This window comes from Rosa rugosa, chromosome 4 (assembly GCF_958449725.1).
Source record: "Rosa rugosa chromosome 4, drRosRugo1.1, whole genome shotgun sequence".
Classification (NCBI taxonomy): Eukaryota; Viridiplantae; Streptophyta; class Magnoliopsida; order Rosales; family Rosaceae; genus Rosa; species Rosa rugosa.
In genome coordinates this window covers 3,229,201-3,249,529 of record NC_084823.1, presented here as the reverse complement: position 1 = coordinate 3,249,529, position 20,329 = coordinate 3,229,201, and the positions used below count along the sequence as shown (strand labels likewise).

General features: G+C 37.5%; 1 protein-coding gene across 1 annotated transcript; it reads left to right on the top strand.

Annotated features, from left to right (window-relative positions):
• Positions 1-15,705: 15,705 nt before the first annotated feature.
• On the top strand, positions 15,706-19,610 carry LOC133707550 (probable glucan 1,3-beta-glucosidase A). Its single transcript, XM_062133200.1, has 7 exons — positions 15,706-15,956; positions 16,046-16,165; positions 16,262-16,618; positions 16,865-17,034; positions 17,725-17,880; positions 18,308-18,660; positions 19,185-19,610. Exons 1-7 carry the CDS (start codon positions 15,765-15,767, stop codon positions 19,370-19,372), a joined length of 1,536 nt encoding a protein of 511 aa, XP_061989184.1. The 5' UTR covers positions 15,706-15,764; the 3' UTR covers positions 19,373-19,610.
• The last annotated feature ends 719 nt before the right edge of the window (positions 19,611-20,329 follow it).

Below are 20,329 nucleotides of genomic sequence, written 5' to 3'. Positions count from 1 at the left end.
TGGTCAAATGGTCAATAATACTTTACTTTTCATGTCGGACTCCAGTACCCATAACAATTTTTCATTCTGAGTTCTTGTGGTACAACTGGACTATTACTAGTCACACATATCGACACAGGAGCTAGCATTTCTCTTTACCAAGTGTTCCTTATTTATCACCAACAGGATACACTTCGCTCCATTTCACTTTATTCTTCTGTACCCACAAGATTTTTCTTATAACAACCAGAATGAGTAATTTACCGTTTTATCACTCTCCTCATAACACTGCCGTACTTGGCAATTCCACAGACAATTCATGTCTGTACCAAATAAAACTGGGTAACTACCAATCCTGTTACCCTAACTCAATATTGCCACAGCTGGCAACTCGTAGACGAGTTACGTCTCCATCCAATTCCTGCTTACTACAAGCACACCGTTATTCGGGAATTTAGAGACCTACGCAACTACCCGTAGGTATAAATATGTTCCCCTCATGGAACTCCCATCAACTATGAACAACAAGTAGACGTCGTCGTCACTAACATGAAATTCGCAATTCACCGTGAAAGATGTCATTGTCCTTAGAAGGACAAATACACGCGAACTTGGCTGAGCATCCGTCCTTCTAATCAAGCTATACGAGAAAAGCACGATGGAACCTAACAGCCGATTTCTAAAAGTTATTCCACGAATTGCCACGTGACGACACTTGACGAATTTTCTCGTAGTGCACCCGAGTTCGTTACGTATTCGTTTATGACGCCGTCTTGGCTAATGCATCCACTTCACGAACTCGAAAGCGAAGTACTTCTTCCAACCACGTGGACGATATGCGTCGTGTTACCAACATCGAATCATGTTGCCCTACCTGCAACAATCACGTGCCAACGGATCTTTGGACACTAGTTCGACGAACTGATGATCAGTCTTGAAAATGAGATTCAACAAGTGCTTCCGTCACTATCTGACGAAATTCGAGGATCATCGTTAAAGGTTTACCTCTTGAAGACTAAAGGCTCACACGCTTCCACACATAGCACAGCGTTGATTTCGAAAGCATCGCCAGAATTAGAGGAGCTGATGGTTAAACAACCATGAACAACATTCATAACGTACTTGACGTCAAAACACTTTTCCAGATCACCCGTCGTTCAGACCATGTCAAGCCATGTGGCTGAAGTCGCAAGTTGCGTTCAAGTTGCGTTCCCGATGATGGTAAGGTAAGCTTTCCACCTTTCGTTCTTTGCATGTCTCTTTCTTGCCTTTCGGTTGCCAATCGTCTAGTAGTGTAGAGAATATCCTCCCTTACTACAGTTTACGTTGAACTGGACTTATATGGATAAGCAACCGAAAATAATGCTCAAAACTTCGTTTTGCAAATTTCCTAAGAAAAGGAATTTGAGCTCTAGGAAATTCCAAATGATTTCCAATACCACAACTGTAAACTTCCAAGAAGGGAAGAGAAAGGAAGTGAAAATTTTTACCAAAACAACTTGCAGAAGAGTTTCCAAGTTTCCTTTCTCATAAAGCAGATTTGGAAAAATTGCCACGACTTCAAGTCCAGTCAAAAAGAAGTGAAATCTTCCAGATCATTGGCCAAGATGATGAACATTGTTGTGTTAACATTTCAAAATTTTGGAGCTCTAGAAGTCATTAGAAATTGATTCCAAAGTTGCTATAACGGGTGTTTGGACCCAAAATGAACATTTTGGCCTGACAAGGCACGTCTTGGAGAAATTGAGCCAATATCAGTGGCTCAAGCTATATATTGTCGACAAGCTTGAAATATATATTTAGAGGCTAAATAAAGCCTACTATGGAAGTATGACAAGTCAACTTTAGCATATTTTCCTACTTCGGCTAGGAAAAACCGAGCTAGACAAGGAAGGAGGGGTGGCAGACTAACCAAATGAAATCGAAATGTGCTGAAACTTTCCAGATCCATTCTAGACAGCACAAGGATCATTTCTTATGAAGAGTGCAAGAGCTTTTTTTGAGTGGAAGACCTTCAAACAATCAGCCCAATTTTCTACAGAAGCAAAACTGGAAAACTGGACCTGTAAGAGGTCCAGCAGCATTTTCGGCCCAACCACATGGAATAAAAATCTGGAAATTTGTCAGGATGATCTACACTCATAGTGGAACATTTCATATGAAGAAGTCGAAGGCATATAATGAAGTCTTGTTGGAGAAATAATTGAAGGAATAAAGGGGCAGAAACTGACCTAAAACCAGCTTAATATTCACATGTTCATGTTTCCTACCCACATGTTCATCTTTAATAGATCATCACCACTTCCATGTTGCTGCACCTTCATGCTTTGCTTTCATTTCATCTTTTCTCTATCTTTTCCATATTTTACAAGTGAACTTAGATCTACTTTCATTATTTTTCTTCCACTCATCATTTCACTCTTCTTTTTCTTCCCTATATAAACACCTTCTCCTCTCATTCTAACACACCCATTCACATACAACAACAACATCTCTAAGATGATCTAAGTTCTCTCTAGAGCAAACCTCTCTAAGAGCAACTCCTCTCCTTCTCTTTCTCTTACCGGTGATCACACTCCTAGTCCTAGTCTTCTCAGAAGCCGACTTTCAGTGCCACTAAACCCTCTGTCAACGTGCTTCGGTCCTAGTCTCCTTGAGAGCCGATTGTAGTACCACGACCAAACACCAACACCACAAACACCCATTCACATACAACAACAACATCTCTAAGATGATCTAAGTTCTCTCTAGAGCAAACCTCTCTAAGAGCAACTCCTCTCCCTCTCTTTCTCTTTCTCTTAGCGGTGATCACACTCCTAGTCCTAGTCTTCTCAGAAGCCGACTTTCAGTGCCACCAAACCCTCTGTCAACGTGCTTCGGTCCTAGTCTCCTCGGGAGCCGACGGTAGTGCCGCGACCACAACGGTTACAGAACCAGCCAAGCAAGGGTAACGCCCTAGCAACCCAGCCAAGCTAAAGTCACGCTTTAGCAAGTTCTCCTCACTTCCCGGTGGTTCTCGCTCTGCTCGATCTACAACATCGAGTATCGATTGTGATTTTCAAGAAGCTCAGCAAAAGTCCTCACCACGAGGCAGAAAGAATCCCACGACGAGGTTGGTGCTCTCCTCGTCTACAATCGCTTGATAGAAGTCAGGTCAAGGGACACCCCCGACGACCGCACCCGAACGGTGCTGGCACGCCCGCGCAAGAAAAGAGACTGTTGACCAGCTGCAACAAAATTGGAGCCAAACAACGGGGAAATCAGCATAACCTTAAGATTAAGAATCTCAGCCTTGAGACTGATTCGGAGGGTTAAAATTTCTCACCTTTGGGTGAAATTTGTTGGAATTGAAAACAATTTTGAAAATAACTTTGAAATCACTTTACTCAAATTTTTTTTGCAACCCGAAAAACCTTTTCGAACACAAGATTTTCTAAACCTTGGAAACAACTCAAATGGAGAGGTTTCAATGTTGAACTAGCATGATTCCAACTACACAAAATCAACCAAAGGAAGAAAATAAAAGTCAACGTAACTATTAACAAGGAAGAAATACTCGCAGTCCTTCTAGGATCCTTACCGGTAACACGTGTTGTTGTAAATGGCCAGAATCCTAGAGAGTCGCCTGCCCTTCCTTGAAATACGTCTTACTTCATGACCTTCCATTGTTGACTTCGGCAAATGGTGGAGCTCCGAACGAACTCAACTACGCAATAGTTAACACACGTCGATATCGACCAAATTTGTCGATACCTAGAGTCGAACCATTTGGTCCACAGAACAAAGTAGCCTTGTTTCCTCGTACGTACGCCAATCTCGACGTCCAAAAACTCGAGTAAACTATAGCCATAATTGATACGGAGTTTCTACCGCACATACGAGTGAGTCGAAGAAACATAATTCAAGAAGTCGCCATAGAGGTCGCACAGTGACACACACCTCTTCTCCTTCTTCCCTTATGACACGCTTCGAGCCCATGGTGAATCCGCATTATCTTGTTTAAGCAATCCCGAGGAGGTCTACACACTTTAAAGTATAACATAGGGTGACCTTAGTCAAACCCATAAATCTTCTAATCACGTAGCTTCCTTGGCTACCCCAAAGCAACCCACTCGCCGAAACCATGCTTTCACATTTTTTTACAATCCTAAAATTTCACAAGCAACGTCAAATGCCGAGTACTAAAACACAATTAAATCCCTCTTACTTAATTTCGAAGTCGACATGTCCTTGCGAGGAATTTCATTCCGCTGTTCAGTAGATTAAATAGCTGAAGATCCACTTTTCCTTGACTCATACCTCTGAGGCACGAGAAGTGTCAACGAGTTGCGCTCGACAGGATCCTCCCGGAATAATGATTCAAATTCCTTGAGGGTTGTCAAATGACATTTCAAGTCTAACAAGAGAGCAACAATCAACATCACTCAGACAACTAAAAGAAATTCACAAGACAGTTGTCCAACCATCCACTATGCTTATAGGGACCCAAAGTTTGTCGTTCACGTACCTTTTCCTTTTTACTTTTACCTCATACTGGGCTCACAACTTTGCTGCGGTCTGTGCACTGTGGAGGAGCTTTGGGTGGCAATACTCGTTCAAATTCAAAGAACAAATAATAGCATACACAATAATTGGACTTGATCAAATTTAGAAAACAGAAGCAAACACTGGCAACATTTCCATGAACAGGATTCACTTGATAACACAACAAATGGATACACACGGTTTGAGGGTGAATCCCTAAATCAATTCAACACAGCGTATGAACATATAACAGTTGGACTTGAAAAGATGATGAGACAAATCACAACAATCGAGTCTGTGGAAGCAATCAAGTAAACTAGACTCGAAAAAATACCCAAAGAAGAAATAATTACCAAGTCCAACATTAATAGCAATCAGCACAATTTTTAACGAACCGGATTCACTGAACAAAGCGATGGCAAACAACCAAATCGGTAAGTGAATCCAACAATATAACAACATTCAAAAGGATAGAAAATCACGCAACCACAATTTCAATTACAAAGACAAGTCGGAACATAAGTCAACCTTTCGAAGAAGGGATAACGATTTTCGAATTAAGGAATTCAAAGGAAGAACAACAATAGTTCCGACTGACAACAAGTCAAAGTTTCGGAGAATAACTCAAGAGTCATTTATTTGTCGCAAGTAGTATTCAATAATTAACAACTTTCAACCTCGATATACATTAGGGGAATCCGGTGGCCAGTCGGGCCCTAAACCGCGTGAAGAGTTGTAATTATATGAACACACACTAGCAACAATCATTTCTCACTAGTTGGAGATTAATTTATTAGCTGGGCCAGTGAGTGGCCCTAGTTGATAATTAATGAGTCATTATTCCATCTTGAGAATCGCATCTAAGGCGACAGTGAAGATATTCCACCTTTTCCTACCACCGCAGGGCCAGCATAGTGGCCTGATGTTTTTTAAATAAAACATGATTAAAACCGATGCGGTTTTAGATGCTAAAGTTGCAGAAAAATATGGTGGTTTCACTTGGTCACACGTCATGATGACGATAGCCATGATCCAATCATCCTCTTTGGCATAAGACTCGCGAAGGATTAAATGAAAGCAAACAATTTGCTATTTTGCATCTTATTTCGCCAAGTACTATAGGCCTTGATCTAGCCAGGAAAGCGGCTCCAACACCTACATTTGACAAAATCAACAGAGAGCCAGCAAACAAGGCAGATACTTGTTGCTATACACATGGCGAAGCTACCACCAAGGAAGAGAAGGATCCTCATTCGCGATCAAAAGCAGTCTCCTTCGTATGGGGGGCACGCTAAAGTTTTGATTGCCTACAACCTGCCCAAGTTTCGCTAGATCCATGGGGGGCAATAAAGTTGGCATAGGAAGCGTCAGTTCATGACAAAGGCATTTCAGATTACGGCATTCAAGCTTTATGGCCTATTTAGAGGCCTATATGGAAACAGTCAAGCCAATACAAGTGATTTTGGAGCGACAACATTATAAGAGTAGTACTGATTCAAGACCTCTTCAGTCAAGACGAAGACCTTTGACTTCGAGGTCTGGGGGGCAATGTTTGGACCCAAAATGAGCATTTTGGCCTGACAAGGCACGTCTTGGAGAAATTGAGCCAATGTCAGTGGCTCAAGCTATATATTGTCGACAAGTTCGAAATATATATTTAGAGGCTAAATAAAGCCTACTATGGAAGCATGGAAGCATGAAAGCATGAAAAGTCAACTTTAGCACATTTTCCTACTTCGGCTAGGAGAAACCGAGCTAAACAAGGAAGGAGGGGCGGCAGACTAACCAAACGAAATTCAAATGAGCTGAAACTTTCCAGATTAAATCTGGAAATCCCAAGGATCATTTCTTATGAAGAGTGACAGAGCTAGTTTTGAGTGGAAGGCCTTCAAACAATCAGTCCAATTTCCTTGTCTAGAGAGGCTTGGAAAACTAGACCTGTAAGAGGTCCAGCAGCGTTTTCGGCCCAACCACTATATCAAAAGCTCTGAAATTTTACCAGGGTGATCTACACTCATAGTGGAACATTTCTTATGAAGAAGTCACGGTCAAAATCTGAGTGCTTGATGGAGATAAAATTGAAGGAATAAAGGAGCAGAAAGTGCTTCCTTATCTCCAAAATTCATCATTCCTTATCTCCAATTATGCCTCCTTATCTCCTTATCTCCGAAATTCATCATGCTTTATCTCCAATTATGCTTCCTTATCTCCAAAATTCATCATTTCTTATCTCCAATTAATGCTCCACTATCATTTGTTTAATGCTAAACACCTTGGCATGGTAGCCTATAAATAGAGGTTACAATGAAACACTTCAACACACAATTCACTCATCAATACATCTCTAAGATGATCTAAGTCTCTCTAGAGCAAACCTCTCTCAGAGCAACTCCTCTCCTTCTCTTTCTCTTACCGGTGATCACACTCCTAGTCCTAGTCTTCTCAGAAGCCGACTTTCAGTGCCACCAAACCCTCTGTCAACGTACTTCGGTCCTAGTCTCCTCGGGAGCCGATTGTAGTACCACGAGCACAACGGTTATGGAACCACCCAAGAAAGCGTAACGCCCTTGCAAACCAGCCAAGCTAAAGTCACGCTTTAGCAAGTTCTCTCTACTTCCCAGTGGTTCTCGCTCTGCTCGATCTACAACATCGAGTATCGATTGTGATTTTCAAGAAGATTAGCAAAAGTCCTCACCACGAGGCATAAAGAATCCCACGACGAGGTTGGTTCTCTCCTCGTCTACAATTGCTTGAAAGAAGTCAGGTCAAGGGACACCCCCGACGACCGTACCCGAACGGTGCTGGCACGCCCGCGCAGAAAAGAGACTGTTGACCAGCTGTAACAAAATTGGAGCCAAACAGATACATGTACTCACACTCTTGCATAAAATTTGGGCATTCAAATCTCAAAGAGCTCTCAAAACATGAATGCCATGGAGAATTACACAAAGCACAAGTTTCATTGCAAGAGGACATAGAACCGACCGCATGAGAATTCCACACTTGATGACCTCCACCATAGAAACTTTCTTGCTCATATCCCCTCGGATCATCCCATCCATAGTTCCATCGATCCATAGCTCAATATGATAAGAAAATAAGCACCTATGAGTTCCCAAAAAATAAAATTAGTAACCAAAATTTAAAAAGAAAATAGAAAAATGAGCACACAAAACATAAATAACTAAATTAAAATAACAACAATTTTTTTTTAATAAGAAATAATCAAAAATATGCCAAAGTGACCTAGAACCGATTTACCAATGGATTAAGGCTATTAAACCCTAATCCCCGGCAACGGCGCCATTGACTTGATACACATTTACGCAAGCGTACGTATCATTGTCAAGATAGGGAAATATTATGCCCAAAGTTATCGTACCACGGGGATTAGTGGCTAACCCACAATCCTTGGGTGGTCGGAACTAAAGTCACTAAGCAAATAACAAAAGCAAAAGAAAAAGAAAATAAATAAAAATGTTATTCTAAGGCACCAAGCCTTAGCAATGCTCGGCTTTGGTTTTCACCAAAGCCTAATCAAAACTAAGAGCCTAGTGATGGCTATCTACAATGAGATAGAAATTGTCATTCAAAATAGTGGTTTTAATTTTCTAAAAGACTAAATCAAAAACTAAATTAACAACAACAATTAAAAACAAAGAAAAAAAAGAAATAAAAGAGAGATAAATTTGGGTACTAGGGATCACTCTATAGCAATTTCAATGCAACGAACACATTTCAAGCAAACAAACATATCTTCATGAGAACCAAATCCCGTACTTAATGCCGGTCAAGGCCACTAAGCCGAATTTCCTTAAGGGTATTCACATTTTCAGTTAGGACAAATATGAACTCTCTAATTCATGAGTTAGTACCTTATTAGGGCCACCAAAACATGAACTAAAGGCCTAGAGCTCTAGAAATTAGGGATTTAAGCATGCAATAGTTACAACCTAAAATTTAACGATTACTTAGTTTTCTACCTAATGCTGGTTAAGGCCACTAAGTCAATTTCTCTTATTTGGTATCCATTCTTCCAGTTAAGGCAAGAATGAACTCTCTAACCCTAATCATTATGCCTTGTTAGGGCCACAACGTCTAGGATTAAAGGCGAAGGGCACAAGAAAATAGAAACTTAGGCAATCATTCATTCTCGATTAAGCAACTACTTGACACACCACACTAATTACATGAAGCTAGTGAACAAAAGAACCACCAATTGTATCACACATCACAAATCTCAACACATAACAAAGAGAGTGGTTAATTCCCTAAATTCATGCATCAAGAACCAAGTAACATAGTAATTAGAATGCACCCATATGAAAATACATTATTTATCACTTGAAAAATATGTCAATTACATCAAAATTGAGCTAGAGTTAGAAACCCTAGCTCCCAAAAGTAACTACTCATAACCCATATTCATGAACATCAAAATTACAAAGTTCAAATAGCAAAGAGTAGAGAAGTGTAGGAGAAAACAAGGATAGTCACAAATAGCTATGGAGCTAGCATGACTAGCCTTGAATTACAACTCCACAAAATACTCAAATATTGAATCTTGTAGAGATTGAGTTCCTTGATAGATCCTTGAAGGTTTGTGTGAGTAGTTCTTTAAATCTCAAAAGAAATTATAAAGAAAAGAGGAAAAATGGAGGAGGAAGGTGGAGAAGAGAGCAGCCCAAAGGGCTGCCCTGTTTGTGCTGGTGCGGCTACTGCAGGTTCTGTCTTCTCGTTGTAGAGATGGTTGTATATATATCTCCCTCCTGCTAAGAAATGGACGCTTGGATTATAATGGGTGCGAGGGATCCTAGGAAGATCTATGGCTAAGAAAACAAAAGAAAATGAAGGGATAGAGAGCTGGTGAGGTAAGGTGACACGTGCAGGCCATGTTGCTATCATCTTATGACCTAGTCTTTGCAATTAAAGCAAAGCCAACAGACCACAAAGTGACAAGCAATTAAACAATTAAGCAATTAAATAAAATAGCTGCACGTTTCCTTTGAGCTTAATTGACCAATTAAGCTTAATTAACCAATTAAGCTTAATTGCATAATTAATCAATTGAACTGTTTAATTAAGCTTTCCACAATTTCGTCCTTTTGCTAAAAACTCTGAATTGCTCCATTTTCGCACCATTTTGCTTTTGATTTCTGTGACTCCACTTATTTCCTACAAATAAATAACAATGGATTAATTACATAAGATTAGTTTGAGGATTAGCATAATTCTAGTGTTTAAAGATACAATTACACTCATGGAAATGCGTGTAATCAGTGATGGCGGCGACGCTGCACGTGGTTGCTATTTTACTGAAGTAGGCTGAGGATTGGGATAGGTAACCCAATCTCAGTGCTTCAGATTAATTGTTTTAGGGTAATTTTGGGTTTCAAAGAAAGAATTGGGGTTAATTTGAGGTGGAATTTGGTTTTTGATGAACTTGGAAATACCCAGATGTTGGATATATTGGTTTGATTGACTATGCAGGTGTAGTTCTTGGAATTTGCGGATATATAATCGCAATGGGATTGTTGGTTGAGCTCGGTGGTGCTTGTGGTAATTTTGGTGGTGGTGAAGGTAAGGATCTGGGGGATTAGAAATGAGGAGTTGAGAGGCAGTGGCTTGGAGAAGTGGGTCTGGGGATGGTTGTGGTGGAGGGTAAGGGTGGTGGGATTGGGTGTAGTGACAAATAGAGTAGGAGGTGGTGCAGTAGCAAGTGGTGGGGGTGCAAAGGTGGTTTTGGTGATGGTGACCTTGAAACTGCTCTCAGAGACTTTGTTCCTGTTCAAGTTTTGGTGATGCAGCAGCAGAGGAAATTCGAGTTTGAGTTCTTTGAGTAAGAGAGGAGGGAGAGAGGTTGGTTGATTCAGTTTCAGACAAGGCGGCGAGGGGTTGGGCTTGGAAAGAGAGCTTGGTGGTGGTTGTGGTGGTTTGGGTGTGAAGAAGAAGGAGGGTTATATTGGACAATTTACAGGTTGCATGGCCTGTAAATGATGAGGTGGTCTGGCTTGGAGTGCCACAGCAGCAACATAAAGGTCCAACTTGACGGAATCTTAACGGCGAGGACTTATTAGACAGTAATTGTGACATCATGGACTTTTCAAATTAAATTATAATGTTAGGGACTGAAACGATGACAGAGTCATAGTACAAAAACTAAACATAATTTTTTCCATTACTTAATTAGCGATGATGAAGTAACCCAATTTGTTGTCTCTTTCCGATTATGTGCTATGCGCAGCCCACTATACTTGCAACTCCGAGTCCACTAGGCTCGAATAGGCCATGAGCATCCACAAATTCCAACCACCCACTTCCAACAGAAGGTAGCTAATTTAGGAAGCAAAAGTGCCCAAGATCACGAACTTTTCTACAGGATTAGAAAAATAATGGAAACCTGAGTAGCGGGCATCTCAACATATAGATAGAACCTGTCTGGGTATGCTTAGTACCGTAAAACTATCTTCTTTTTTCTTTTTAAGAAATAATATTCTAGATCAAACTAGATGTTCATATGCATCTAGAAAACCGGTCAGTAATTTTTTTTTTTATTTGATACTGACAAGATGTTTTGTTTTTTTGAAAGGAAGAATATCTAGCAATTCTAGTTGACTAAAACACTTACGCCGGCATATTCAATTCTAGTTATCATTGGATTGATTCACGCCTTTGTTTGTAGCTTCACTAGCTTGTGACAGGGTGGGAATATGGAAAATATATCGACCCTGATCGACATAATACTATCATACAAGGAGAGGTAAGGATTAAGATCAGTAGTAATATTAATATATGTCTCGTTCGTGCATGTTTTTCGTGAAGCCTTTTCTTCATTGGCTACATTGGCTAGAATATAGCTAGTTTTACGAATGATGCTCTCAATAATCAAAACCGACAACTTCATTGCTAAAACGCCCTACAGCACTAATTAGAGCAGTTTTACACGACTCATGAGTGAAGCCATAGTCAGCCAATAATAACGGCTTGTGATGACTTTGCGCTATATATCTTATGTCTAGTTGCAGCAGTCTGATCGAGCACGATCTGCGTCAAAACCTTCCTTTCCCACTCAACTGTCTTCCTTTTCTGTGACCTCTATTTGGTATGCGCATGCAGAAGAGAAAAACGAAATTGGATTTCGATCAATGTCCAATTGCTTATAGGTCTAGAAGCTGGCAAAGTCAACTAATGAAATGGAACATTTAACATGCTTAAGGCCTATCTGTTGAATGTCAACATTATCATAAAATGATTTATCGAGGTCCAACCCCATGAAAATGAAGCGTAATTCGTTTGACCATTTTCAGTTAATTCTTTTTCTCCCCACTATAAATTAGTGGGTTTTCTCTTGGTTCTTCGTTTGACCAACTCAAAACTTTTATTAATTTCCTAAAACCTTTGGGATTAACTAATTAGAATATCTCATCCAATGCATTTAAAAATATAATAATGAATTTTTGGCTTTGATGGCCGGTCTAAGTGTTACTGCATTCAAATTTCAAAGTGTTTATTTATTTATTTATTTATTTTTTATGTAAAGAGGATCAAAGGATTTCACTCATACCCCCATAGTGACTCAAACCCAGGACCTTGATCTTAGGTAGTGGGTACTCTAACCACTAAGCTGACACCACATCGTCAAATTTCAAAGTGTTTATCCTACAAGTAATTTTGTTGCTTTTAGATGCAAGATTTCTTTTGTTGCTCGGCATTCAATACATATTATACAAATAAGAAAAACAACTCCTTTCAAAAAAAAAAAAACAACTTCATACATTTTTTTCACCGGCTGGTTCACACATTTTAAAATTTGTATATCAATAAGAAATTAAAAATATATATGCGCATTAGCTCATATATCAATTTCGCAATCTTAAGGTCTCGTTTGGTACACAGAATGGAAATGTTGGGAATGAAAACTTTATCTTTTCCTGTGTTTGACACACCCAAGGAAAGGAACAGCCTTTATGCATGGAAAAATATGGGAGAAAATAGATCCTCCCACACCCTATGGGATTCATTTTCCCTCATATTTTTCCTACATTAATTGCTTACTCTAAAGATCATTTTAATGCTTGTTATTACCAAATTATCCATGATACTTTTTAATTTTGAATTGTTTACGTTTTGATAATAAAGATATTATTAGAAAATTAATGTTACCTACTTTCCTATTCATGTCATGCAGAAACCAAACATCGGAAAGGAAAGTAAAATATATTTTCCGATTACTTTCTCAGCGTTTCCAAACATTGGTAGGAAAACTAGGAGAAATTTACTTTCTCATGCTCATAGGAAAGACTAAAGAACTAATTTTTTTTCCGGCAACCAAACGAGGACTAATAGTATAAGTTAGAAAACTTTTCTCATGCAAGTGGTCTAGTTGACCAATTAAAGTTCCGGGGTGTAACCAAAATAAAAATAAAAATACCCTCATTTCTGTTCTTGTGTACAGAATTCCTCCAAGGATACACACGCATAAACCATACAATAGGTAGCCTTGGATTGCGGCTTGTCTACAACTATTTCAACTCTAAATTTTTGGATATTCTATGCTTCAAACATCTTCCATCGGTGTTTGCTTGAAAAAGGTGTTGAATCTTATGGGGTCTGGTTAGAAGCTTCCTTATTTGTATCTTTGTGATCCAATTGGAATCGCTTTTGAGCTCAAAAACAGGGCATAAAGTGTGAAAACGTACGGGCAATGCAACCATATTAGTTACAGCCTTGGAGGCTCTCCATATATATTAACATACTGGGTGATCTTCTTATATTCGATATTCAATCTGAAACTAATCGATGACTACCAGTATTGGTTTATGGTAATTGGTCTTTAATTTTCTGGAAAAATGATTGGTTAGATTCATGCCAAAATGACAGTTTACTTTTTTTTTTCAGAAATATTCAAGTTCAACGTATTGTTCGTTTATTATCGAGTATCCCTGTTTATAAGGAAACCCTGCGCTGACCTTCTCCTTTTCAGTTTGGCACAGACATGGTGTGATGAAAGTCTAGATTGATAGGTGCGTACGTATGTTCAAATTTCAATGACCGGTGGAACAAATGCTAAAATGCGGCATTTGAATAAGAAAATGTCTATGCAATGATTTGGTCGACCTAAGAAGATTGCAAATCTCACACCGGTAAATCTTTCTATATTACCCTTTCAAAAAAAAAAATTCTCTCTATATTGCATCTATATTATGGGAATCATCTTTTTTTAAAAAAAAAAAAAAAAAAAAAGATGATCAAAGGGTTTCACTCCTGCCCCTATGGTGACTCGAACCCATGACTTCGTACATAGGTAGTGGGTGCTCTTATTATATTGAAAGCTTAATGGCCAAAATACCTCCTGACATTTTCTTCTATTGTCGATTTACACACTAACTTATCAATTTTACCCAATAACACACTAACTTTTCCAAAGTTTGCCAATTTTCATATTTCCGTTAACTTCCATTGAGTTCCACCGTTAAATATCATCATGTGCGAAACATGTGAGGGTATTTTGGTCATTTTACTTAATTTTAATTTTTTGGTTTTTGTTTATCTAATCTAATTTTTGTTTAGACTAACCTTTTTTTTATTAGACTAACTCAACTTAATTTATCATATACATTTGATTTTTTTTTTTTTTTGAGATATATATACAGATCCTATCCAGAGCAAGGTTAGGGTTTATGGTCACTTTTCGGTCTCATATCCACATCTAGACCGTTTAGTTTTTAGGTACTAATGTATAGATCATCTTTGCAAAATTTCAGCCAAATTGATGGTTGTTAAGACATTAATAACTGCCTAAAGTTTGTACGGTTCAAGTTAGATAGATTCAGTTCGTCTATTGGTTTAAGCGAGTTAGATACCTTAAAGATCATCAATTTGGTTGAAATTTTACAGAGATGATCTATACATTAGTATCTAAACACTGAATGGTCGAGATGTGAATATGAGACCAAAACTCTAACCTTACTCTGAATAAATATTGTATATACATGATGAGCTTAACGTCTGTAGACTTGTTTTTTGTTTTTTTTTTTTTAAGAAAGGGTGTTTTCTTAATATCTAGGTTTCTTTTTTAGCATTTTGGTATGCTTTTTCAATAATCATTTGACATATGATAAATATTTGAGCTTATCAAATTGAATCATTCATGTAAAAATAATATTTTTCCATAACAAAATATAGATTCATGGATAGTGGAATTTTTTTTTTAATCATAAAGGATAGTGGGATTTTGATCCCAAAAAGAAAAAGATAAAAGATAAAAAAAAAGACCAAAATACCTTCACGTGTTTCGAACATGATGACACTTAATGATGGAACTTGACGGAAGTTAACGGAAATGTGGAAATCGGCAAACTTTAGAAAAATTATATTATTGGGTAAAATTAATAAGTTAGTATGTAAATTGACAATAGAAGGAAATGTCATGGGGTATTTCGACCATTAAGCCTATATTGAATGTATAGTAGTAGATTAGCTCAATGAAAAAATCAGTTTTGTATAATAATGATAGACAACTCAATACATACATGTCAAAGGTTCTTCACTCTATATAGTCGTCTTCTACTTTAGAAGAGATATCTCCCTTCCAACTTATTGTACCTAAGTTAGTCTAAATGCTTAAGTAAATCAAGTAAAACGTTACATATTTATAAATTTAAGGGTGTCGCACATAGTTTTGATTATTCATTTTAAGAAAAATGATTTATTAAATACTCAATTATTTTAGTTATGCAGAATCTAACTATTTTTATCTCATTGTTAGTTTGTTACATCAAAAAACAGAATCCAGCTCTATTTTTCTCTCATTCTATTTTTATAAATTGAAAGGTGTCTGTGCGTTTTAATTATTTATTTTAAGAAAAACGATTTATTAAATACTAAATTATTTTAGTTATGCAGAATTTAACTATTTTTATCTCATTGTTACATAAAAAAATAGAATCCAGCTCGATTTATCAAATTTGCCAGATATAGAATTGAGTCAAATAAATCTTCTTGAAGTCTTGAACAAACCAAAAGTTAGTGCATCAATAATATATAATATTGCATCTTTTTGCATTGGTTAAATGAACCAATTCTTCCGAGGATTCCTATTACTAATTAAAGAATTTTCAACTCCCAATTGTGTCAAACTCCCTAATCCTGACAACTTGAGCACCTCCCTTATTTATACATCACCTGTCCCCCCATTTATTCTATCCTAATTCTGTCTCACCAATCATATTTCGCCCGGCCAACAAACAAGCCTAATCAAAATGGCTTTCAACTCAAGAACATGGCCACTATGCTTAGTACTCATTTCATGTATGATCTCTATTTCTTTTGGAAGAAAAATGACTGCTCAAACTTCTACTCCAGTAAAAGCAGTTAATCTCGGAGGTTGGCTACTTACAGAAGGCTGGATTAAACCTTCTCTTTTCGACGGCATTCCCAACAAGGACTTCTTGGTGATTATCATTCTTCTTCTTCTTCTGTAGTTCTGTATAGCTTGTTAGTCATTTCATATCTTTACTTATGGATTGAGCTTTTGTTATAGGATGGAACCGGCCTTCAGTTCAAATCAGTCACAACTGGGAAATTTCTTGCTGCTGAGAATGGAGGAGGAAGCATCATAGTTGCCAACCGAACCTCAGCTTCAGGCTGGGAAACATTCAAAGTAATCAATTTGATTAGTTTTGATTGTCAAAATGTAATAACTTATACATGGTGTTGGTTTATATTCTTATTTTCTTTTATGTGAATTGTGTTGCAGTTGTGGAGGATCAATGAGACCACATTTAATTTCAGGGTCTTCGGCAAACAATTTGTGGGAATTGATGTAAAGGGAAATGGAAAAGACGTGGTGGCTGTTGTGACCGCGCCGGGTGTATCGGAAACATTTGAAATCATAAGAAAACCGGATGATTCAAGCCGGGTACGGATCAAAGCACCCAATGGATTCTTCTTGCAGGCGAAGACAGAGGTGTTGGTTACAGCTGATTATGCAGAGAGTAGTAGTGGATGGGGAGACAATGATCCTTCTGTTTTTGTGATTACCATTTCTGGACGTTTGCAGGGGGAGTTTCAAATAACAAATGGTTATGGAAAATTGGCTCCTAAAGTCATGAAGGTAAGGGATATAATCACTCTTACAGAAGTTTGCCATACATTTTATCCATAACGTACTTTTGTCTTGACTGCTGTGTTGTCGGACCATGAATTAAACTTTACCCATTTAACAATTATGATTTAATGTCATGCTATGTTGTAAATAGTTAAATTTGACAGTAGGATAATATAACGTCTCAGTATTTAGCGGTATAATGTTTTGACACATGTTTGACTGATTTTTTTGTGTGGAACATGTGCATATCAGGAGCACTGGAGGACATTCATTGTTGAAGACGACTTTGATTTCATATCAAAAAATGGATTAAACGCAGTGAGAATACCAGTTGGTTGGTGGATATCAAGCGACCCAAACCCTCCACACCCTTATGTTGGGGGTTCCTTGAAAGCCTTGGACAATGCCTTCCTCTGGTCACAGTATGTTTTTACTTTTCATCCTGCTATATCTTAACACTTTCCTCACTATCAATCCTCACCTTTACTAGAAATGCAGTTTTTTCAGTTTAAGGCCACATTTGGTTCACGGAAAGTAAGTATCAGGAAATGAAACTTGTTTATTTCCAAATTTCCTTTCTTGCGTTTGGAATACAAAAGGAAATGAAATACTTTCCTGAAGGAATGGAAAATAAGGGAGAAAGTGGTTCATTCCAAACACCAAAAGAATCACTTTTCCCCTTCTTTCATTGCATTTATTACTCACAACATATTATTTTATTCCATTAATTACAAACTTTTTAACAACTTTTCTAATGTTACCAAACATCGGAATGAAAAGTTCTTCAGAAATTTTATTTTTTTTTTCATGAGAAAGATAAAAGAATTACTTTTCTTTCGGTGAATCAAACGAGGCTTAAAAGTAGAGTATGTACCGGTCCAACCAAAAGCTGCTTATTCTTCTTGGGTTTTTTAATTTTTTTTAAATACCTCAATGGGTCCAAGTTATGTCTAGATTAAAGTAGTGGTTGAGTTTGGACTCTGGACCCAATCAAATGACCAACCTAAGCATGACATAGGCCATGTTTGAAAGGAGACTAGAAATCATTGATTTTGCCAAGTCTGATAGAAATATCTGAGATAATTTATGCACACATGTGGTTGTCTTGGCAGGAAATATGGATTGAAGGTAATAATTGACCTGCATGCAGCACCAGGATCTCAAAATGGTTTTGAACACAGTGCTTCAAGAGATGGATCTCAGGAATGGGGCCAAACCGATGCTAACATACAGCAGACAGTTGATGTCATCGAGTTCTTGACTGCAAGGTAAACAATTAGTGTCATTTATAGACCATTAGAATATGTGCCAAATTCTTGTAAAGCTTAATGTTTAGAGTAGAGTTTTAGATGGTTTTAGGGCTAGCGGATACTGTGACTAACGGGTATTTGTCATTGAAATTTTAAGCAACTCTGGGTCTCTAGTTAGATTTCTCATATTAAATTTTGGTTGTTGCCTCCCAGTCTACCCTATTAACAACTTCATTGTAACAATATACATAAACTATATGATGAATTGACTTAAAAATTTCTCTATAATATTTAGTAATATACAAATTTCTAACTCTATCAGTTACTTTAAACTATTAATATTTTAATAATATAAATATTTGAAGTCCGATAAAGCCATCAAAAATTATTTTTCAAGTTGTATTTATTGTTGTCATTCTCAACATTAAGCGATACACAACTGCAGGTATGCAAAGAGTCCAAGCCTATACGCAGTTGAGCTCATCAACGAACCACTCTCCCCAGGAACTTCTCTGCAGAACTTGACCACATACTACAAGGCTGGTTATGCTGCGGTTCGCAAGCACTCTTCCACAGCTTTCGTTGTGTTCTCAAACAGACTAGGACCAATGGAACCGACTGAGCTCTTTCCTGTTGCCAGTGGCTTGGAGAGAGTCGTCATTGATGTCCATTACTATAACCTCTTTGTGAGTGCTTTTGACAACTTGACTGTCCAACAGAACATCGACTTCATCTATACTAATCGGACTACGGATTTGAACACTGTTACCACATCAAATGGCCCTCTCACTTTTGTTGGTATGTGATCCGAATCCCACTTTGTTTATCTACGATTTGATGTTGGCCACTTCATCTACATTGACATCCATTCCTACTTTAGTTTAGTTAGTGGTTCTAGGTTTCAGCGAGTAATTAGGTAAGTGCAAAACGATTGAAGTGAGGTGTTCTACGAAATACCTCAAAGAAAAAAGCAAAAGAAAGTTGGGGTGTGAAACTTTTTGTTCTTTCCCCTAGATGTTCAAAATGAGACTGCACGTCAAGGACAGCCCTAGAATTTTTGTAGCCGTGGAAATATTATTGTGAGTCCATGTTCCTTCATTCAGCCTATGAAATGCCTTTATTAAATAACGCATAAATTATCACTCACTTCTTATCGTAAAAGGAAAACTCAGTTTAGGTTAGAAGTTAAACATATTAACCAAATTGGTAAACCGATACAAATAGGCATCATGTAGCTCTAACTGTTTGCATGAAAGTGCATATAAGCAAAAATGTTTGCTTGATGTATGGTTGGTTTATTTCTTAACGGCTTACATTTGCAGGTGAATGGGTAGCTGAATGGAATGTGAGAGATGCAACAAAGGAGGATTACCAAAGATTTGCCAAGGCTCAGTTAGAAGTCTGGGGGCGAGCAACATTTGGGTGGGCTTATTGGACTCTTAGGAACGTCAATAACCATTGGAGTCTTGAGTGGATGATAAAGAATGGTTACATAAATCTGCCAACTTAATTAGATTCATACCCATTGGCCGAAAGAAAAAAATTACATTCATACCCATTGTCTTAAGTCATCACTATGATTTCAACAATACGTGGTCTGTATGTAATAGTACTTTGGTTCATTCTGGGACTAATAACTATTGCAGCTTACATGCAGAAGAATCGATCAGTTAATCTGTGACATGAGATCAATGAATGGCATTTTACCAATAATATCAATAAAAGCTCAATTACAATTATAATTTGAAGGGTAGAAGTATCAGAAAGCATTCTAATTTCAGTATAATAATTTAGAGAATTATGCGATATATATATATATATATATATATATATATATATATATATATATATATATATATATATATATTCTCTAAATACCATGCAATTGAAATGGCCAAGACGATCTTTAGGGTCAGCTTTGTTTTCATTTCTTCTTGGTTTTTTTTTTTTTTTTTAAGTTTCTTTTTTATTTAAAATAAAATAAATAAAAAGAGGGGGCCAAGACCTAAGCCCCTCTTAGGCAAAGGTATAGGCCCAATTAAGAACATAAAACTGAAGTTGTATAGATCCAAAACCTTGGGCATAAAAAGTAGTAGAGAACATTGTGGTCCCTTTTGGGACCATTCTCAATTTCAACATATAGCTACATGGATATCTATCTTCTATTTTTGAGAATTTAGCATGAGAAAGCAAAGGTTACATTTCATGTGAATTTAAGATTAGATATTCATGCTTAAATTATCGCATACTTTCTACATTATTGTATTATCAAATTTTATGACCGAACATGTGAGATATACTTTAAATTATGAGACATATATATTTGTATCAATGTCAAACACTTGATTACAAACATGTAAAACCTACTTTTATAGTTTTATGATGGTTCATTTATATCTGTATTTACTAGATTGGATACGCACACATTTATCCTAGTCGGGTCAGATCCCGATCGAGGTGGTTTTGA